Source organism: Gobio gobio, assembly GCF_949357685.1.
Source record: "Gobio gobio genome assembly, chromosome: 7".
In the NCBI taxonomy this organism is placed as follows: Eukaryota; Metazoa; Chordata; class Actinopteri; order Cypriniformes; family Gobionidae; genus Gobio; species Gobio gobio.
In genome coordinates, this window is record NC_137103.1 from 49,846,819 (window position 1) to 49,869,408 (window position 22,590).

At 37.9% G+C, this 22,590-nt stretch overlaps 1 protein-coding gene across 17 annotated transcripts in view; it reads right to left on the reverse strand.

Moving 5' to 3' along the window:
• Nucleotides 1-22,590, reverse strand: part of tns1b (tensin 1b) — a 322,198-nt gene that overhangs the window by 79,413 nt on the left and 220,195 nt on the right. For 14 of the 17 annotated variants that reach the window (XM_079822505.1, XM_079822502.1, XM_079822492.1 and 11 more), the window contains 5 exons: nucleotides 18,711-18,752; nucleotides 8,954-9,003; nucleotides 2,985-3,156; nucleotides 2,162-2,212; nucleotides 1,950-2,072 (listed from right to left, as the gene is read on the reverse strand). In XM_079822505.1, coding sequence (XP_079678631.1) covers nucleotides 1,950-2,072; nucleotides 2,162-2,212; nucleotides 2,985-3,156; nucleotides 8,954-9,003; nucleotides 18,711-18,752 — 438 coding nt within the window. Of the gene's footprint in view, nucleotides 1-1,949; nucleotides 2,073-2,161; nucleotides 2,213-2,984; nucleotides 3,157-8,953; nucleotides 9,004-12,260; nucleotides 12,496-18,710; nucleotides 18,753-22,590 lie in introns of those variants that run through there. The other 3 variants (XM_079822497.1, XM_079822494.1, XM_079822499.1) reach the window with 3 other exon arrangements.

Here is a 22,590-nt window from a genome sequence, read left to right on the forward strand (position 1 = left end):
TTCAAAACCTAGTGAGTTTCCTTGCTGGCTATGCCTATTGAGGGAGCATCAGAACTCTCATGATACCTTGTGAAACTCATATCACAATAGATTTCAATAGAGTTGGCATGTTGCTAAAGTAACAAAACGATATTTCAATAAGCATAAAAACATGTAACAAATAGTAATGCATATTTTTCATTTTATATCTATATTAAGTAATATAGGTACTTTATATATTTATATCTATCTATCTATCTATCTATCTATCTATCTATCTATCTATCTATCTATCTATCTATCTATCTATCTATCTATCTATCTATCTATCTATCTATCTATCTATCTATCTATCTATCTATCTATCTATCTATCTATCTATCTATCTATCTATCTATCTATCTATCTATCTATCTATCTATCTATCTATCTATCTATCTACTGTATATATCGATAGATAGATCTGCTGAAGGCATTCAGAATATGTGTGCTCGTAAGTGATCGTTTGTCTTTTTGTAGTTTGAATAATAAATAACTTCTGTCCCTTTAAGACCTGACGCACGCATGGATCCCACTGTTCCTGTGAGCTGGTTACGACTGTGTTTACGTTAAAACCACAGGTTAAAACCAAGATGGGCATCGAGACATTTTTGAGTGTATTTGACCATTAACAAGCTGGAAAAAGGAGCTCATTTTTGCACTTGTTTGTCAGAGGCCTTTGTCATCCGTCCTTCGGATGAGACGTTAAACCGAGGTCCTGACTCTCTGTGGTCATTAAAAATCCCAGGATGTCCTTCGATAAAGAGTAGGGGTGTAACCCTGGCATCCTGGCCAAATTTGCCCATTGGCCCCTCTCCATCATGGCCTCCTAATCATCCCCATATACAGATTGGCTTCATCACTCTCTCTCCTCTCCACCAATCAGCTGGTGTGTGGTGGGCGTTCTGGCGCAATATGGCTGCCGTCGCATCATCCAGGTGGATGCTGCACATTGGTGGTGGTTGAGGAGATTCCCCCCTTCTATATGTAAAAGCGCTTTGAGTGCCTAGAAAAGCGCTATATAAATGTAACAAATTATTAATTATTATTATAGAGGCGGCTTTATTAGTATGTGTATGTGCGCTTCAGATGCGAGCGCGAAATCTGCGGGAATTAGTAGAATTAACGTTATGTGCAACCCCGTGCGGAATTCAGACCGGTCACACCAATACTAACACGCAGTCATGACTCATGAGGGAAAATCCAGTAAAACACCCGTTCGCAATGTTCAGAGGATTAAACGGACTGAAGGAGAGGAGGCGGGTGCGTGTCAACTCGCTGTCGGTCGGAGAGGAGAGCGCAGCTGATATCGATAATGTAGAAAATGAGTATCGTATCGTTTCAGACATTTCAGTATCGGTACATAGCGAAATATCAATATTTTTGACAACACTAGTAGGCATACAGACAGGTTCGAAGACTCGTTCTCTCGCCCCCTACAGTGCAATTCGGCTAGGTATACATCCGCGCTAAAATATCAAGGTGAACATTATCATAGGTTGCGTAGTATAGACCCAGCTCCCAACCCAACTTTGAGAATAGATTAACGGCGATATTTTTTTATCGCCCTATAAGAGTCTCACATTAACGCAGCACGTTAACGCCGATAACGGCCCACCACTAGTTTTAACTGATCTGTGTATTATGATAATACAGTATATAACAGTTATCATCAGATTTCTAGATTTACATTTACTTCTATAACTATAATTATTTTGCTTGAATGGATTTTTGCGGTGCATTATGGGATTGCCTGTTGCATACATCTTTGGAAGAGCTTTCAAATTAGTAGTGCATTTATAATGCCTTCAAATCCAGCTCACTATAGGTTTTCTTTATATGCTCAGAGACATTATGATGTTGGTTGCTTGCGTTTCCAAAAAAGCATGGCTCCCATTCCCAAAGCAGAACAAGCACAACTAAAGCAGTACCTTATTGTGTAAGACCACCACATTGTGACTGTCAGCGTTCATCCATGTGTCCATGGCTTTGCAGATGCTGCAGATCTTATCCAAAGCTGGAGCGTGATGGTCCGGCCAGCCAAAATCCAGCACCTCACACAAACAAACATGCAAGAGCATAAATAAGACCAAAGAAACAAACGTCTCTACATTAGATTACATAAAAAATAAACTTGACTTACTTTGGGATTCAGCTTGGAGATATCATATCGCTTTTCACTGAGGTTGAAGAGCTGTAAAAAAAAAAAATCACGTTTAATTTACTAAAATAAATACAATAAAAATAAAATATACTTCTAAATAAATTATATTAATAGAAAAAAAAAATCAACATCTGTGATAGTATTGCAACTAAACTCATTAATACTCAAAGCAGTAACTCTATTTCAATAGTCCACTTTAGACATTCTACTAACTATGAGTAACTTAGCAACTACATGTCAACTAGCAGTCATAAGTATATTTGCAAATTTGTGTCTACCCTGAACCCTAACATATAACCCTAATCTAACAGTGTACTAATGTAACCACCCCCTTCGAACCACCTGCTCCAAGCGGGACTCGAACCTGAGTCCGCCGTCATGAGAGTCAGGCGCAAGGGTGCTAAAGGCTGCAACCCATCTCTTGAGATCAGAGGAGCGAGGTTTACTCGCACAGCAACTACTAGCTGGCCTCTATTACACACCCCCCCCCCTAAACCTCACTCCCATCCGGTTTACGGCACCAATGTAACCCACCCTGTTCGAACTGCCCGCTACAAGCGGGGCACAAACCCGGGTCCGCCAGCATAAAAGTCAGACGCTCTAAAAAGGAGGCTAAAGGCCGCAACCTCTAGCATCAATCGCTAGAGCATCTCTTCAGATCAGAGGAGTAAGGTTTACTCGCATAGCAACTACTAGCTGGCCTCCGTTACACTAACAGTCTACTAATACTCTAATGTTCCAAAGTTACTTATAGTTAGAAATACAGTGTAACCCTCAAAGCTATTGAGTTTTGAGATCTCACCAAGTAGTTGTCACCATGTTTAGAGCGTAGCATGGTGGCCACCTCCTTTATGTTAGCGCTGTAGCCCGGTTCTTCTACATTACTGGGGAAGGTCACAGAAATGATGCGTTCTGTGATGTAGACCAGGTCCACCTCATAGTTTTCCTCCATGGCCTGGATCAAACTCAAACTCCTGCAAAAATCCGAAGATCAGACAAATGTTAGGGAACATCAGCAATAACAATGCATGTCTACAGCAAATCACTTGCTTTTTTTCGGTGTGTAACAAAGGCGATTCACAAATCACAACATTCACTCAAGCACAGTCTTGTGTCTCACAGTACATGACATCATGAACTCACCATGTTTTTTCAGAAGAATGCCTCACCTCAAACATGTCAGCGCTGAACAGTCTATTAAACGCATATCTGATGTTCAGTATGGTTTGAATAAAATATAGTGGGGAAAGATTGATCGCAGAGATAAACAAACGAGATATGAAAATATCCTGCATTCCGTGAGTGCAGCAGAGCAGACAAAAGAAAACAATTTGGTCACTGGTGAGGCGTAGGTCTGCCAAGGATGTAACCACAATCAGGCCCCCCATCTCTGACCTCACTCTCTCCTCAGGTCTGGATTTCAAGGCAATCAGACAGAAGTACAGCAGGAAGAAGGCCATCTTTAAATCCAGGGCTCTTTTTCAAAACCTAGTAAGATTCCTAAGTACGCAGCTTTTTTATATGCTCCCAAAATGAAAACTGTTCAAAAAGGCTGAATTCTCTTTTTGGAGAATCCCAGAATGCATCGCAACTAGGATAGAAAAATAGAAAGAAATGAGAAAAAAAATATTGCGTTCAATTCATAGTTTTCACGTGACGTCACACGCTTATAGGAACACCCACCTGGAGGGCAAAACAAGGCTTTCCTCCATTGCCCGCCAGTCATTTTTACCAGGTTTGTAGTCAGTATTAATGCAGTGAGACAGTGAAATACCAAATTCAATATACACCTTATTGATGTTGCATACTTTGTACAGGAAAGCAGATGAACACAGAATATTAATGCAACACAAGCGTATTTTCCCCATCGAAACCCATTATAAAGAAAATGCGGTGCGTTCGTATCCTTGGCTCATCTGCTCGCCTGTATATAGTATGCATCATCAAAAAGGTTTAAACTGAATTTGATCTTTTAAAATCACTGTTTTAGTACATTACGGGACTTTAAGTGTGGGTTGCAAAAATAAGGATTCTTCAGCCTGTCGTCAGTTCGCCCTCCGTCTGCTGCTTGATCAGCTCTTTAATTCTAACAGTTTTACTGTGTAATTAATCTGTGTTTAAAATTAAGTGGTGCAACAACTCAATTTTAAATAAAAACCCATATAAAAAAATCCATAGAGTAGCGTTAAACTTTGATTAATTTAATCCTTAATGGAGCAACTCACCCTATAGTGTTTTTCACATTAAGCTTTTTTAAAAACGTCCCACTGTTTTTAGTTATTGAAATACTGCAGCAGGTGCTGTATGATCATAAGTGCCCAAAACGTGCATCTTGTTCACATATTTTTGTTTTAAGATGGAAATCTGACAGGCTTGTGCTGCAGTTGGAGTTCTATGGCGGTTTTGCCCTAGACATAAAACACACACTATTAAATGCAGTATTTGTTTCATACATTGAGCGTGTCACAATGCATTCTGGCATAGTATTCAGACTTCATTTCGATGTGGCTGCCTTAAACTACTTTCAATTATTTTTTTTCACATCAATCTACACTCCATACACCATAATGATCAATCAAAATCAGATTTGTGACAACTTTGCAGAAGTATTTGTACAGAAATTCATACCCTTTGCATAAGTATTCATACCCTTAACTCTTAACTAGAGTCCTTAACTAGAGTCTTTTGGGAAATGATGCATGTGACAAGCTTTCATATTAAGCGATAAGCACATCTGCATTTGGGGATTTTCTCTCATTCTTCTCCTCAGATCCTCTCAAGCTCTGTCAGGTTGGATGGGGACCATCCGTGGACAGACATTTTCAGGTTTCTTCAGAGATGTTTGATTGGGTTCAAGCCCAGGCTCTGGCTGGGCCACTCAAGGACATTCACAGAGTTGCCCATAAGCCACTCTTGCATTGTCTTAGCTGTGTGCTTACAGTCATTGTCCTGTTGGAAGGTGGACCTTCTCCCCAGTCCGAGGTCATGAATGCTCTGGACCAGGTTTTCATTAAGGATATCTCTACATTTTGCTGTGTTGAGCTTTCCTTCTACCCTGATGAGTCCCCTAGTACCTGCCGCTGAAAAACACCCCACAACTGATGCTGCCGCCACCATGCTTTACTGTTGGCGACGGTATTGTGCAGGTGATGAGCAGTGCTTTTTTTCCTACAGACATGATGCTTGGAACTGAGTTACATCAGACAAGAGAAAATTGTTTCTCACAGTCTGAGAGTCCTTTCGGTGATTTCTTGCACATTCCAATTGGTTGTTCATGTGTTTTGACTGAGGAGAGGCTTGAGCCTGGCCACACTGCCATAAAGCCCAGATCGGTGGAGTGCTGAAGGGATGTTTGTCCTTCTGTAAGTTTCTCCCATCTCCATATATGATCATGAACCAGAGTAACCATCAGCTTCTTGATCACCACTTTAACCAAGGCCCTTCTCCATCGATTGCTCATTTTGGCCAGGAGATCAGCTCTAGGACGAGTCCTGGTTGTTCCAAACATCTTCCATTAAGGATCATGGAGGCTACATGTTTCTGTCAACCTTCAATACAACTGAATTCTTGGTAGTCTTCCCCAGATCTGTCTCTACACAATCCTGACTCTGAGCTAAACAGGCAGTTCCTTCGACCTCATGGCTTGGTTTTTGCATTTTAAGCATTTAGACCTTTTATTGAGAAGTGTGTGTTTTTTCAAATCATTTCCATTTAATTGAATTTGCCACAGGTTAACTCCAGTCGAAGTGTAGTAATATCTACAAGCGAAATTGGAATGCTCCTGAGCTAAGTTTCAAGTGTCCCAGAAAAGGGTATAAATAATTATGCCAAGTAATTATTCTTTATATATATATTTTTTTATATATACATTTGCAAAGTTATCTCAAATCAGTTTTTTTGCTTCGTCATTATGGTGTACAGAAAGTAGATTAATGTGAAAGAAGTAGTTTATGGCAGCAACATAACAAAATGTGAAAAAAATGAAGGGGTTTGAAAGCCATCCAATAAATGTGTATTTTTATGATTAGCGATTCACAATTAATTTTACAACATGCTAACACAGTTCTATTGAAATCAATCATGAGTTTGCTTCCTGTGCGCTTTAGTTGGAAGCAGACAGTAAGGCAGCTCACTATATTTTGGAACAGAGCATGCAAACCTTCATTAAATTACGGTCAGCGTTTGAACTCAGGCGGTGTAGCTTTTGGAAAGATACCTGTTGGTGAGGCCCATTTTTGCTCTTGTTTAGCAATGAAGCCATGCATAGGAAAATCTGGCTTTCGTCATGTTTTCTGGGCATTGCAGCCACAGTAAATCATGTTGATCTCTCTACGGCTGACTTTAATCGAAAACGCGAATTTGCATTCAGTGCATTTCAGAGAAATAAAAGTAAATAACATGATTGTGATTGGTACATGACATATAAACATTGAAATTGCACCACAAGTGTCTGGGAAAACACACACAAGCTCAGCTCTCAAGAGATCACTCTGGATGATCACAGTCTGTGGAAATTGAAAATACAAGGCATAGCAATGTCTGAACAATCCTTTAATGTTAAGGATACCCCCCTGTTCCCTCAATCATTTTGAAAGCCCTTAAGGTGTGTGCATTCATTCACTTTTAAACAAACATATTCAGTAACTTTAATCTTAACCAGGTTGTTAATGCACTGAAACAGTGCTTTATTTAAAAACTGTCACTATTATGGCACTATTTGAAAATAAAAGTTTGACTACATTTTCAACTGATAATCGAATAAGTTGTTCATCAAGTGATGAAAGGGCATAGATCATTTTAAAAGTTGATTCAGGTGCCTGGATCTCAAAAGCTTTTCATATATTCTGTGGACATGTTTGTACTGTTAAATGTTTTGCATAATTCCTGAGTTAAATGGGAGCTAAAACAACACAGATAGTGCATGCAAATAATAAAATAGTGATATCAGCGGGTGCAATGTGTTCTCCAAAATTAGATAAACTACAGTACTCCACAAACTCGATCTACTATTGAAAAATGCCTTGCCATAAAAAACAAAACAGGAATGCTCTTTTTGGCAGAAAAACAAAGGGCTCTCAATTTTAAGACTGTGTCCAAATGGACAGTTTCCCAAAACAAGAGACAAACATATAATAGCAGCCCATGTAAATAAAAAGTAAAAATTCCCCCTGGTAGCTGAAATGGGAGCTATTTTAGTCATGGATTTCAGTAAGCATCTTCTCACAGCCTGGCATGAACACACCCAACAGCTGAGAGACACAAGACCATCGGAATGGATCAGAGATCAACTCGAGTGTTATATAACCTGAGAGTAATCTTTAATTTGTTTTGAATAATCGTATCTTTGAGTTTGCATCCTAGAGTGCTTTCTAGAATGTTTTTGTTTACAAAATAGCATTCTGTTGGACAAATTCTTAATGAATGCGTAACTATGATAACAGGGATTTGTTTTCCCCACGGGTGGGCAGTGTCTCCTTTGCTGTATGTATCTATAGCAAACGATCACTCAAGATAAAGGTATCATTATTATTTGTATTATGTGGGAGAAAAGCCCTATTAGAACATTATAACTTATCCCTGGAGATTGTGTAGATGCTTTAACCCTCAGAGCCCGACGGCATCGCCCACGACGTCACACGGCACCTCCGATAAATATCTATATTATTTCATGAAACTTTTATCGATTTTCTTACAGTTTTTTCCAGCAGAAAGCTAACGAGCTAGCCATCACGGGGGTGTCTTTGGTGTCTTTGTAGCCTTTACAGAAGGTTTTCTATCCAGCCTGGAACATGTGCATCTTTTTGGAGTTGTTCAGCAATAAATCAAAACGCTTACATCCAAGATATATCCACTTGATGTCCATAATTTATACATTTTCCGTCATTTTTGCCGCTAGCGCGATGCTAGCTGCCATTTTGGATGAGGGTTTGACCAATGACAGGCTGATCCGTCATCCACGTTGGTGTGCGTCATTACGCATGAACCACAGCTCTTTTATTGTGAAGAGAGAGAGACGCACGGCTAGTGTTGAGGAGAGAGAGAGAGAGACGCGCTGCAGTTTTTAGTAGTTTTGTGGAGAAAGTTTGAGGTAAAAGTTTGAGGAGAAAGTTTGAGGAGAAGTTCCTGATAGGAACTGTTTTGAGGCTTGGCACCAGTAAATATCCAAAATCCAAAGAGGCCAAAAGCGCCTGGACTTTTTTTGGAAAAATGTAAATAGTTTTGGTTCTGTATAAGTTATCATGTTTATTCCTGAGTTCCAGGACTCTAAAGACTTGAACAAACTGTTTTCCAGAGGAAATATGCTTAGCTTTTATTTATTTGTGTGTGTTATCAATAAATATATGAGTGATTCAATTTCCGTTTTATGTTTTCATTTGTCTTTATGGTCCCATAACTTATTTTACATTCAGGTGACATCAATGCAACACAAATATACTGACAGTGCAACTTGTCTTGAAAAAAAAGAGGTGTGTCAATTGTCTGTGCACAACAGGGTTGATGTTTTACAAGCTTTTTTAGTAAATAACACCAGGCGGAAAATTAATTGTAAAAAATACCCTTAGGTCTTAAAGGGTTAAAACTTGTTTATTCTTTGCACTCATAAACTGCAATAAAGAATGTGAGACAGATCCAAGCAGAGTCAGATGTCAAACTGAGCTGGATTTAGGAATGCTGTGAAGTTCTCTTGAGATTTCACTAAAGCAGCACATTATAGCAACACATAAGATATTGACTGAACTGATTTCTGAAGAAGACAATGATATCTTTTACCTGGATGGTCTGCGTCGAGACTCCATGCTCTTGGAGGATTTGGTTGAGCCCTAAAAGAAAAGAAAATTAGTTTGTTAAAATTATAAAATTCTAGTTGAGGAAAACCAGTGTACAGTAGTGAAACAGAAAAAATGGAGGTAAAGAACTGATTTGCTGTTGTTTTCTGTTGGTTGTGTATGAAAATCAACACACACAATGTTTACGTTTAAGTAGATCCAACACATATGTGACCCTGGACCACAAAACCAGTCATAAGTCGCACGGGTATATTTGTGGCAATAGCCAACAATGCATTGTATGGGTCAAAATTATCGATTTTTCTTTTATGCCAAAAATCATTAGGATAATAATTAAAGATCATGTTCCATGAATATATTTTGTAAATGTCCTACCGTAAATATATAAACAAAATATTAATAGTAGTAATATGCATTGCTAAGGACTTCATTTGGACAACTTTAAAGGCGATTTTCTCAATATTTAGAATGTTTTTGCACCCTCAGATTCCAGATTTTCAAATTGTTGTATATCGGCCAAATATTGTCCTATCCTAACAAACCATACATCAATAGAACGCTTATTTATGAAGATGATAAATCTCAATTTCAAAAACTCTCATGACTGGTTTTGTGGTCCAAGATGAGACCATGCATGTAAATATTTTGTCAATGAAAGTCAATGGAAGATTTGTATTCTTTAATCTTACATTTTGTAAAGGTTATAATGTATAAATATAACAATTTAATCATTGTAAAGGTGTACAAATTTAAAGATCTAGTACAAAAATATACATTAACAAAGCTTTTGGTAGAGTTTGGAATGAGCACAACAGACAGCAAACACTCTGTTCAGCTTATGCAGATAATCACAAAATGACCGAATAATGTCCAATTATTCAGCCTGGCTGATAGAGCGGACTAATAATGATCTCACAAATACGACAGTTTCCAGATGTTTTTAGCCCATTTCCTGTTTAAAAAATGACCGTAACCAGTTAGGTTACTCTTTATCTCAGGCTGTTCTGCTGATTACACCAATGAAAAGGCCATTTGTTTGGACAGTTTCTATTTGTTATGTAAAACTGTATGTAAAACTGTGTTAATACAGGTTGAAGAGAGCTGATGTGAGAGTGCAGGTCTGTATCTAACATTGAATATGTCATCTCAGCTGTAAATAGTGTAAAGACAATGACAGCCTGTGAGATGAGGTGAGAATGAAATTATATGGATTTCACACAGGAGACATTGAAAGGTGAAGTGTGTAATTTCTGCACTATTTTTTGCAGTTCGGTGCTGGTAAAGGGACAAAAATACATGCTTCACCTTCAATATCTCATCTAGAGACAAAAAAAAGTTAAAGTGTTAATGGTCTCACTCTGAGTCTTACAAAAGTAGGAGAAGCCTCGAGAGATGCATGGTTTATGCCGTCTAAATGACATACTAGTGCATAACTGACACGACCAAAAAGGGACAATGCTTACTAAGAAAACCCAGAATCCAACGTATAATTATACACAGTGCTTGGGCCTTTTCTAGAAACTGTATAGGCTTTGTATGTGGTTTCCCATATGTAGCAGTCAGTATAGAACAACTTGAGGAAATGAAATGATGGGAAAATTTCAAGTTCAAATGTCTCCAAAAATATATCAGCATACTGAGGTTGAATCCGGTTCAACTGGGACACTGCTTACTGAGCGATGTCTTACAGTAGTGCATAACTAGTTTTTTTCTTTTTTTTGGGGGGGGGGGGGGGGGGATGGGGGGGGTTTACACAATAATATTCACTATAAAAATTGCCAAGATTATATTGTCTAACAAAACCCATTTGGTATTCCATTTTTGGTTAAAAAAAAAATGTGGGATGGCATTGCAAAATGACTGTTTTCAAAAAGTTTTCCTGAATCCATAGCCCCGCCCCAAACTCATGCGATTGGTCAATGTTGCTGTGTCAAGACACACACCCCCAGCCCCCAACACATCAAAACATCAAAAAATGTACACACTTCACCTAACTTCCATGAGTTTTCCAGGTCTGGAAATCCCAATATTGATTGTTTTAAATAATTAATTCTTTAAAATAAAGACTTAAATTCACTCTCCACCTAAAAATAAAAATCTGTCATTATTTAAACACCCTCGTGCCTTTAAAACCCATATGACTTTTATTTCTTTTTTGTCAATTTTTGTCCATACAATGAAAGTCAATGGGGTCCAAAATAACAGTGACTTCCCATTGACTTGCATTGTACAAAAAAGGGTTGAAACATACCGGTAAGGAATAACATGATGCTGTAAACAATGACAGACTTTAATTTTTGGGTAAACTATCCCTATTATAAAGTGCCTATTTATGTTGTAAAAACATACATTTGTCATAGACTTCTGCTTCAAAAATTTCACTTTAATTCAATGTGTAATTATTTAATTCAACTCTGTGGAATTTACTAGCAATTTCTGAGTGACAATTGTTTCAAAGTAAATCCAAAACCATTTTTCTTTAAGTGTAGAATTCATTAAGTAAAATGTTCCCACACCGCATTAGTTTCCTAAATAATTCTTGTTTCCAACAAAATTTACTACATTATTGTTTGCACATATAGTACTTAGAGACCAATCAAGCTTTAAATGATCAGACTGTAAAAGACCATTAACACATTTTGTAGTGTAACACACTTTTGTGTGTATAGATTACTAGGCCAGGCCATTACGAACACTCATAAAGCACAAAGAAACACAAATAAACCATACTAATAGAGATTGCCAAAGTCGCTCCCTTATAGCCCGAGAAAGACATTGCGACACACTTGAGTAAAACACCCTTGGCATTGCAAACCCCCTCTTCTCCATCCACAGGGTCCACCTTCCATCTCTCGCCACACCGTGCCCGGCTCCAAAAACATTCCCTTAATCAGCCGATAATTGCGACCCCCAGAAGGACAGCCAAAAAAGGGTGGGTGGGTGTGGGGTTGGAGGGGGTCTCAGCCAGGCTTGATCAAAACCAGCTGGAAATGCTGCTTTCGAGCGGGCCCGACAAATGAACAATCAGAGAGCACAGGGAAAAAAGCGAGGGATATCTTTGAGGAAAAAGTTGCCACTGCACAAAGACCTACACTCTTAAAAATAAAGGCTCTTGGTTGACATGAAGAACCTTAAACATCCATGGAACCTTTCCATTCTTTAGAGTGGAATAGTTCTTTTAAGACCTGTTCACTGAAAACACAAAACGGTTCTTCTATTGCGTCACAGCAGAAGCCCCCTTTATTTTTCAACGCGTACAACCAAAGTTAGGAGGAAACCTGAAGGCCTACCTTAAACAGGTAACCCGTACTCCACCTCCACGCATCACGCAAGGAGGACAAGCGCCTCCGTAGGGAGCCGCTGGGATTCATTGTCGGGAAGTAATGCTTCCCTTCTCCTTGCATTCCCCTTTTCCCGAAGCGCGCCCCACGTTCCTGGCTCTATTTTGGTTCTGCGCTGTGCCGAGGATGCCACATGCCTGGCGTCAAACTCAAGCGGACCACAGCTTTCTTCCTTCTCCCACTTGCAGAGTTACTCTTTCCCTTGTTTTGTTCCCTCCCGCCTCCTTCTCCGGCCCCTCCTTTTTCCTCGGCATCTCTCCCCTCCCTCTTTCCCATGCTGTGCGTGTGTGCGCTGCTGCCACCCGCGTTTGTTTGGATCTTCGGTCTAGCCTTTGCTCCCTCTCTGGGTCACACACTCAGCAGCTGACTGGAGGAGATGATCATTCTGACCTCACAGCTTCAACTATTCACAGTTGTGTCACGTCCAGTAAACCACGGCCCATCACCTCGCTTTCTCTAGAATTTAAATGTAGTATATAAAGCATATAAAGTAGTCAAATCACACGTTTTTTTTTTTTGGTCATACATAGTTTTCATCCCTGAGGTCCACTTGGGATGCTAAAAATAGCTGTAATTTAGCTTTTCATGAGCATTTTCCATCCTCTCGCTGACCCTAAAGCAGGCTGTGTTCTTTTGCTGCCATGTCTTGAAGACTATGTAAACGTTCACTTTGCATGTGAAATGGAGTGTGATGACGCATTTTATATTTTCATTGTTTAAAAATTTATGCTTGATGGAAATAACATCACAACATTTATTTCCATCAAGAGGTGCATCAAATTTGGCCAATGCAAGAGTCCAGCACTCTGTAAAGTCTCCTCCAGCACATCCCAAACACTATCAATGAATATAAGATCTGGACTCAGAGGTGCCAATTCATGTGTGAAAAAGATTATTCATGCTCCCTCCCAACCATTCTTCCACAATTTGAGTCTGATGAATCTTGGCCGTGATGTGTCTTCCTACATGGTTGTCAGTGTTGCCAATTGAGTGATTTTGTCACTAGATTTAGCGACTTCCCTGCCCCTCTTGACACTTTTTTTCAAAAGTTTAGAGACAAATCTATCAATTTCTTGGACAAACCTTATCTAGATTCTTATTCATATGTATATAGATAAGAGAATTCGCCATCATGATGTCATCTAGCGACATTTAGCTACTTTGAATTGAAAGCAGTTGGCAAAACTGATGGTTGTTTAAGAAATGAAAAGCTACACACTCCATCAATTATGGTTAGAAGAACTGTTGCCAAACACATAACATGCTAGAAACATAATAATCACAGCAATAATGATCCAAGACTCTTAAGCATTTGCCTATTTAAATCCAAACAGTAACTTTTCTTTTAGCCAGGCAGTGTATATATATTTGTTGTAGCTTCCATTCACCACTATAGCAGGTTTCACAACTATAAAGACTTCCGCTTCGGAGAACCGCGGAAAAGTGAAAAGGGTCCGTGAGATATAACTATTGTGTTTTTAACTGCCTCTTTGCAAATGCCAGCATCATATTGTGATGCATTCACAAAACAAATCTTCAATGAAATGTTCAGCTCACAGTATTATTCATTATCATTCATATATGCTAGTGCACTCTTAAAAGTTGACTAAATGCATATTTACACATTTAAAAAGTACAGTTTTAAGACTTAAAATATTGATGACTCAGCCAGCACCAATGGGCATATGCAAATTTGTGTCCAATCAAATGCTCCCCAGAATGAGAATGTCCCTCCCCAACATCACCTGCCAGCAGGTAAAAGCAGCAAATAGCAAATCAGCAAATTAAAGCTTCCAATATAATTGTGAGTCTTTTGATATGTCCTGCTGCCACTTTCAATAGGAAATACATTAACAAAGTAAAGAAACAGCCCAACACTGAAAATATAAACCATTAAAGCTAATTAAAAATATTAATAAATACTATTATTGTATATACAGAATATTAAAATTACACTTAAAAAAAATAGACATCAAAAATAGGACTTGATGAACTTGAAACATCTTTTACTCTTGCAAGTTCTAGTGTTTATAAATAATAGCATCTATACTTTCTCCATATTACCTCACTGTTAAATCTAGATGCACCCTAGCGGCAGAACATTTATTTTGCCGCGAGTGTAGTCTAGCAACACTCGGTAGACCAGAGAGCTGGAAAAACCAAACTCTGGTCAAGCCAATCACAGTGTGTGTAGAGTCGGTGGGCGGGCTTAACATAATGACGGCACGTCGCAGCAGAGTTGTGGAGGTTCTGCGTGCTACTCGTAAACACAGAAGCTGGCGGACAGCGGTCTTTTGAATCGGCTTTGGCCGCGACTCTGGAAGACTTTAAGCTTTTATTTGAGAAAAGAATAAAGAACGGCACTGAAGTCATTCTTAAGAAAAGAAGATATGTTCGAAGTTTTGCCGACCGGATACGGCGAAAGTCTATCAACTAACGTTAGCTCGGCTTCACCTTCTTCTTTGCTCTGGTTGGTTGTGGCACTCATGGCGCTATCCAATTGCATGCAGAGGGAATTTGAAAGACAACCGTTTATCCCGCCCCTTGGATTGAGCCCTGGCAATGGTGAGTTTCCAGACCCAACATCTTGATGTGGGTCTGGCTTGTCAGGCTACCTCGCTGTGGCTTTATGGATCAAATTTCTGAATAATAAATAGGTGTTGTTGACGTGTAAATGTGGGCGGCTGTATGCTACTGTCTTCATCGGTTTGACGTCAGTAAATCAGAAAACATTTTTGCGGTTTAGTCTTCAATAAATGCTCTTTTTACAATATGGAGGATGTTTGAGTTCTGAAAGTTACAGTATGTTTTCATAGAACAATGAACCCTTTATCTCAAAAGATGAAGATTCCTCATAATACGACTCATCCAAATCAGAGCCAGAAAGACTCATTTGTAAAGTCCAATGGCTATAGACAATTAAAAAAATATATATCCATCTCAATTAGCAGGAGAATTATTGTCTAAATGAGTAATGAGAGAAAAACAGACAAACGCGTTATCAAGCTCTCCTTGAAAAATCAGCTCTTGAACTAAAAAGAAACAAGTCATATGACAAACTGACTTTGAGATTCAAAGGGTATGTTATTGTGAATCAAAGACATCAGCAAAACCACAACTAACTGACCATGAGAGACCCTAGAGGTGAGGGTGGAGCACGTCTCCCATGAGGCCTCACGGATGAGTAATACTGCCTGACGCAGCTGCAAACATACACTGCTCCAAACATCGAGAGCTATATTCTGGATTATTTACAGAAATGCACAATGGCAAGAATAATGCAGCATGATGAATGACAAGCTTAACATATTTTCATTCAGAGCAATATCCAGTGTTTTGGCATCAGAGCACGAAAGCTGAAGGAGCCTGGAGGAATCCGTCTGAATTAAATCTACAAATGGGCCTTAGAACCCCTGCATGTCATGTTTAAGGTTGCTTGGTTAAATCTCACTTTTTTCAAAGCCTTTCTTACTTAGGGCTGCAATTTCAATTCATTTTCCTCCGAACTAATCATGGACACATATACACATAAATGATCATCCATCATGAATGCAATATTAACAGCAACAAAGGTTTCCAAAAAGGGACGTGTTTTTAATTTTGTGATTTGTTGCAGTAGTATTTTGGGTAGCACAATGCTGTCCAATTGATTAGAGCAGGACGGCAATTTGCAGATGGCATGTTAACCACCCGAAATGACTTCCAGTCCGAAACAGCGACAACAATCAGCAGTGTATGGAGAGGATTAGGTGCGTATACACAAGAAACCTTTTTTGCATTTAAAAGAGATTCATTTTTTTTAATAGGCAAAATATAGTGCAAAAGTCAACAATGCCCTGATGTATATCTACTGTAAAAATTGTACAAACCAAACTGTGTGTTATCATGCACATCATTTTTTAATGGCTTTCTGTCAGTTTTGGGTGGAAAGGAAAATCCAGTTTTGTAAAACGATACTTCCTTTCTCAAGCTAAATAAGATCCAGGAGTATTTGGCAAATACTTTAAGCTGATCCGTAAGTGAATCATTAGACTAAATAAGCTGCATGGATGATGCGTTTCAACCGTGGCAAATGTTATTCAAAGACTGTACTGACACATACAGTGGAAAAGCACACTCCGAATTCAGCTACCAATAAGCAAAATACAGTACAGTACAGTACAAGTTTGTGAATAATACTTGACAGAAACTATATAGACTGTTAAAATGATTCGATCCTAGATCTGTGGGGGACCTGTCCTGTAATAATACATAATATTATTGAACAGGTTTCTTCATTTAAGTACTTAGGTGTTTATGTGGACAACTTATTATGCTGGTCTTCTCACATCAACAGTCTGTTCTAGATTGTATAGATTGTAGCAGAGGCTATATTTCCTGCGAAGGTTAAAAGTGTTTGGGGTGAACCAGATGATCTTGTTTTTGTTTTATCAGTCTGTATTTGAGAGTTTAATAAGATATGGTATGGAAATCTGACTGTTCAATCAAAATCAAAACTAGCACGACTGGTACATACTACTGCTCAAAACATTATAGGGTTGGAGGAAAAACGAACCATACAAGAGATGTACAAGGCATCTAGCTAAAAATATTGTTGCTGATAATACACACACTTTACTTGTGAATTTTAATTTGTTACCATCAGGGAGACAATTTAGGGTTTTGATGTGCAAGTCAAATCGTTACAAAAATTATTTTGTGCCAACTGCGGTTCACATTTTAAATAGAGAATCTCATGACTGAGACATGATGCTGTATTTTTATGTATTGGAATGTGTTTTTTATTTATTTAATTATTTATTATTATGTGTATTCTATTCTATTCTATTCTATACAGGCATAGCAACTATTATAACATTTATATTTTATATATTTATTATTTTAATAATTAATAATACATAAACAATGATTAATCATATCCAATAATTAAAAAATATTATATATGAGGGTACAGCAAACATAACTTTTATATTTATATTTTAAATATTTAATAATCATAATAATTATATTAATTATAAATCATATTAAGAATTAATTAATTGTGGTATTACATATTTATAAATTATAATTATTAAGAGTTTTTTCTTTGCTTGGTCGAGGTGATAAATTTTTTTTGAGCCATTCACATAAAAAAAAAAAAAAAAAAAAAAAAAAAAAAATTATTATTATTATTATTATTATTATTATTATTATTATTATTATTATTATTATTATTATTATTATTATTATTATTATTTATTTTTTAATCAAAAGCCTTTTGACTTTTAAAAGAATTACCAGAAAAATGGTAAGCAGTAATTCTACTCCGGTAACACAGACTTGCCAGCGAATCAGTAAACTGTTGGACTACTAGTTGATAAGGTTTTTAACACCCCGCCCACTTTTCATATTTTTCTTACACCCCCTTACACATGTTGGGCTTTGCTTTTTATGCCATTTCCTTTAGCTACGCTCCAGCTCAATATTGTATCAATAAAACCATCTAATGATGTTTCAGGGGGATTATAAGAGTCTGGTGCTTTTCCCTAAATCTCTGAGCATACTCATGCTCATATGGACGGCTCCAAACGAAAGTCTGAATTTTATTTGGATCAAGGCAGTTAGTCATCCACAGCTGCGTCTGGTGTGAGTGTTCTTCACCCAGGCATGAGGGGGACGAGGAGCGGGGTGGACGGAGGGGCTTCTGAGAGGGGGGTGCGGCACAAGTGAACACACATGCTTGAGCTACAACTCACATCTCTTCCTCTGCGAATCAGTTAAAGGGACAGGCACACAAAACAACATGAAATAATGTAAAAGTGACAGATGTGGGCACTTTGAACTGCTGTTACATGGAAACAGATCTGCAAGAAAATCCTTTACATTTTCATTTGTGTCCTTTTGGAATAAATATCATCATACAGGTTTGGAATTCATTTTTTTTTTGTGTACTGTCCCTTTAAAGCATATTCATTGGCCAGTCATTATAGCCCCAGTGAGGCTGTGTTTAGCTAATCCAACCAATAATTTGAGCTCCAGCACTCCGTGAGGTTTAGACTGGTGAAGTTTAGACTACAGAAGCTGCATAGCAACAGTGTTAGCTAAAGACCTAAATATTTAGATCTTAAAGCCGTTATTTCTGAAGCTGTCAGTAATGACTTTACACTGTGTTCAAACCGACCCAAGAAACGGCAACACTTCAAACATTATACATTTGGCTGTTGTATTTAGAATGTTGGAAACATAACCGTCATGTTCACACTGACCCAACAAGCTTCTCGATGTTCACATTAAAGAAGGCGAGTGAAAAGGAAAAGTTTGTGGATGAAGCCTCGCTTGATGTTTTGTGGGGGCAGTGTGAACTACAAAATATGCCATTGGCCATACTGATGTTAAGAATTCACGATTTGAAATACTCACGGTTGTCTCTATAAGTTTCAGGGGGAGGTCATTGCTGGGGGCCTGAGGTGAAGAAAACAGAGAAGAAAGAAAACAGGTAAGACACTGACAAGCATAAACGATTGAAAAGGCTTCAGCGTCTCACTGACACCTCTCCACATTACATGTCTGCAAGACACATGAAAGTTGGATCTCCAGATTCAGAATGAAGAGGGAATCATTTCTATCTATATTCACCAATATAATGATGCATTTTATCTACCTAGTTACTTACATATATTTTACTGAAACATTTTAATGCATGAAAATGAACTCGCTAATGATTCCAATACTCTTAAGAGCCAAAAAAGTGCATTCAAAATCTCTATAATACTTATAAATGTTAGAGTTTGAGTATATGTGCTACCAACGCCAAGGTCATTCAGTTCCCAGGGAATGCATGAACTGATAAATTGACAAAATCATTTTAATCTTGTCATACACAGATCAAACAGCGCCAAAAGTCAAAGAGAAGACATGGGCTGGGTCCAGTGTGTAGGTGCATCACTAAACAGCTTGGGTAAATATTTAGACAAGAGTGCATAGCTCCAGTGTCACTGTGGACGAGGGGGGAATCTGCCCAGTGGCTGAGAAGGACCATATACAGAAGTTTAGCGCAGGATCTTCAGCACAGTTTATTCCCCCGTCAACTCCGAGCCAGAGAAAGGTATTTATTTATGAGGACTCTGGCCCCCAGGAATCCATGATGTCATTCATGGGCCTGCTTGAGTCTGGCTAGCCTCAGAATACCCATGTAAGTCTGAGATGGCACAAGAACACAAGAAATCTCCATGTAGAGGCGGCAAGACTTGGGCAAGATAGCGCTGAGATCGCAATGTGTTGCTTTACTTTTCCAGTAATATCTGCGGTTCTTTAAACTACCGCTGAACTGTCAGGAGATGTAATGTGTATAAAAGATGAGACCAGAAAAGTTGAAACGTACATATTTACGTACTTACAATTTTTAAGTTATATTTATTTAAACAATTATAAAATATAAATAAATTGCATAATGTTTTTCTTTAATTATATATATATATATATATATATATATATATATATATATATATATATATATATATACAGTCAAACCTAAATTTATTCGGACCCCTTCAACATTTTCTCACATTATTAGTTTATTCTCAATAGTTTAGAAAATGGTAATAAAATATGACAAGAACTCAGAGTTAAACAAATTCATCTTGATAATGTCAGATAACTTTGATAGAAAGGTATGTAATGGATTACAATCAACCAATCAGCTGTCAGCTGTTAAATTTAAGTACACAATTAGATAATACCAATTTGGGGTCAACCAATGACCAAGCAATGCTTTATTTTGTTCAGTCTGTGGTGTAAAAAGTCACATTAGCAATTGAAGAAATAACACTTCAGCAAAACATAATCAGGTCAAAGTGTCTGAATCATTCTGGTCCCAAATTTTTTTAATCAATTTTACTGGTAGTCACTGTATGAAGAATTTTGGGGTATAATATGTCAATGTATGTATGCATATATATTATAAATGCATGAGTGGTGTTTTGTTATATAATGTGTAAAAAAAGATGTGAACAGCATCCAGGGAATCGTCCAAAACCTAAAGGAGATTCAAAACAGCCTCTGCTGAAAGACGAAACCTCAGGCTATTGAGGTCTGAGTGGTCAGTGATGTAATGTGAATCATCAAATCTCTGTGTTCCGCAAGAGACCCTACATGTCTGTCTCAATTCCTGAGAAAAAACACTCTCTAAGTCTGTCTTCCAAGAGTAATAAATATGGAGGGAAATTATACCCCAGCTGTAGAGTTTGCACTGCTGAAGCCCCCAAAACGGCCTCCCAGAGCTGAGGCTCAACCGCTAACTAGAGCGCATCCGCTCCCCCGACACCGAGCGAGAACGCTTGGCAACATCCACTTTCGGTGTGCTTTTGAGCTCCTTGTTATGTCCATCTAGCATAACCACCACCAAACCCATTACGGCCCTCGTCAGTCCACTAGATACAGTACAACTGCTGGCAGAACAACACAAAGCCTGTAGAGCACAAAGGGCATTATCTCGGTTATCTAGGTCTCCTTTGCCAAGAAGTTCCATGCAGAAGTTTTTACAACCACATCTGATGGAAAGCAGAGATTTTCAGAGAAGTTAACACCACACAATTAAAGCCTGCATGCAAATTCACAGGTAGGAGGATTTCACGGATAAACTCCCCTCAGCAACAACACAATCTAGTTTTAGTCTCGTCGGGGAGTGTGCTAGAATATGAATGTAAAGATCGGGTTGGCTGAGAACCGCGTGCAGATCAGACGCATGATAGCAGTGCCTCTGGGAGTCTTTTTCTTCTCCACTGCTCCAAATGTTAAACCTTAGCACATTTTGCGAAATGTAAAGCGCTCTCTCATCTTGCTTCAACTGCTCTCAGTATTTTGTAAACTCTTCTCCTCTACTGCTTTCTACGTCTTTTGGTGTTTACTTCCATCTTTCTTTGATCCTTTAATCTTTTTTTTCCCAGAAAAAAAGGAAAAGATCTGAGACTATGATCATGTGAAAGTCCATTGAAATAAATAAATAAATAAATAAATAAATAAATAAATAAATAAATAAATAAATAAATAAATAAATAAATAAATAAATAAATAAATAAATAAATAAATAAATAAATAAATAAATAAATAAATAAATAAATAAATAAAAAATAAATAAATAAATAAATAAATAAATAAATAAATAAATAAAATAAAATAAAATAAAATAAATAAAATAAAATAAAATAAAATAAAATATAATGTTAAAATAAATAATGCTAGACAATTTAAAGTATACTATTTAATGCACCAACTTTAGCAGTTGAAAAAATAAAATAATGATACAAATTAAATGTAAAAAATTCTAAACTATAATGACCATAGCTTACAGTAGGTTTATGTATTGACGGCTGAGACCGTTTCCCAGGATGTTGGGTTAAGAGTATTGCACCATAGTAACGATGGTGAGCAATATTTTGCATTGAGCAACCCTCCAAATCCTGAGTCACCACAATCTTGAATAAAAGCTGTAATTTTTGTTCAAGCGGCAAAGATTCTTAATCGTCAGGCTACTATTGCCAAAGTAAAGCCAGTGCTCTGGTCTTACATGCTCAGCAAGACCTCCTTCAGGCTTATGTGGTTTAGATTGCTTCTTAAAATATTAACAAGAACTGATCTTTTTCAGCTCCAGCAGTCACACTGAAGCTTAGTGGACAATGATCCTGTACAGAGTGCATCGGGTGAGGTCAGTTTCATCCTGATGTTGCACAATAATGGTCTGGGTTGCTCTTGCAATCCACTTTTGAAGTCTTCCTGAAACTAAGCAGATAAAAAAAAATCATGCACTTTATTTGCTACAGGAAGGTAATGCAACACTTTTAACTTTATATATGTATGTTTGTATGTATGTATGGATGGATGGATGGATGGATTTGGATGAATGGATGGAGGAATCTGATTGATTGGATGGATGGATGAATTGTTGGATGGATGGATGATGTGATCGATTGGATGGATGGATGGATGGATACATGGATGAATGGGACAGAAGATGGATGGATGGATGGATGGATGGATGGATGACTCTGATCAATTGGATGGATGGATGAAGGAATCTAATCGATTGGATGGATGGATGGATGGATGGATGTGTGATCAATTAGATGGATGGATGGATGGATGGATGGATGGATGTGATCGATTGGATGGATGGATGGATGGATGGATGGATGGATGGATGGATGGATGGGACAGAAGATGGATGGATGGATGGATGGATGTGATCAATTGGATGGATGGATGGATGGATGTGATCGATTGGATGGATGGATGGATGGATGGA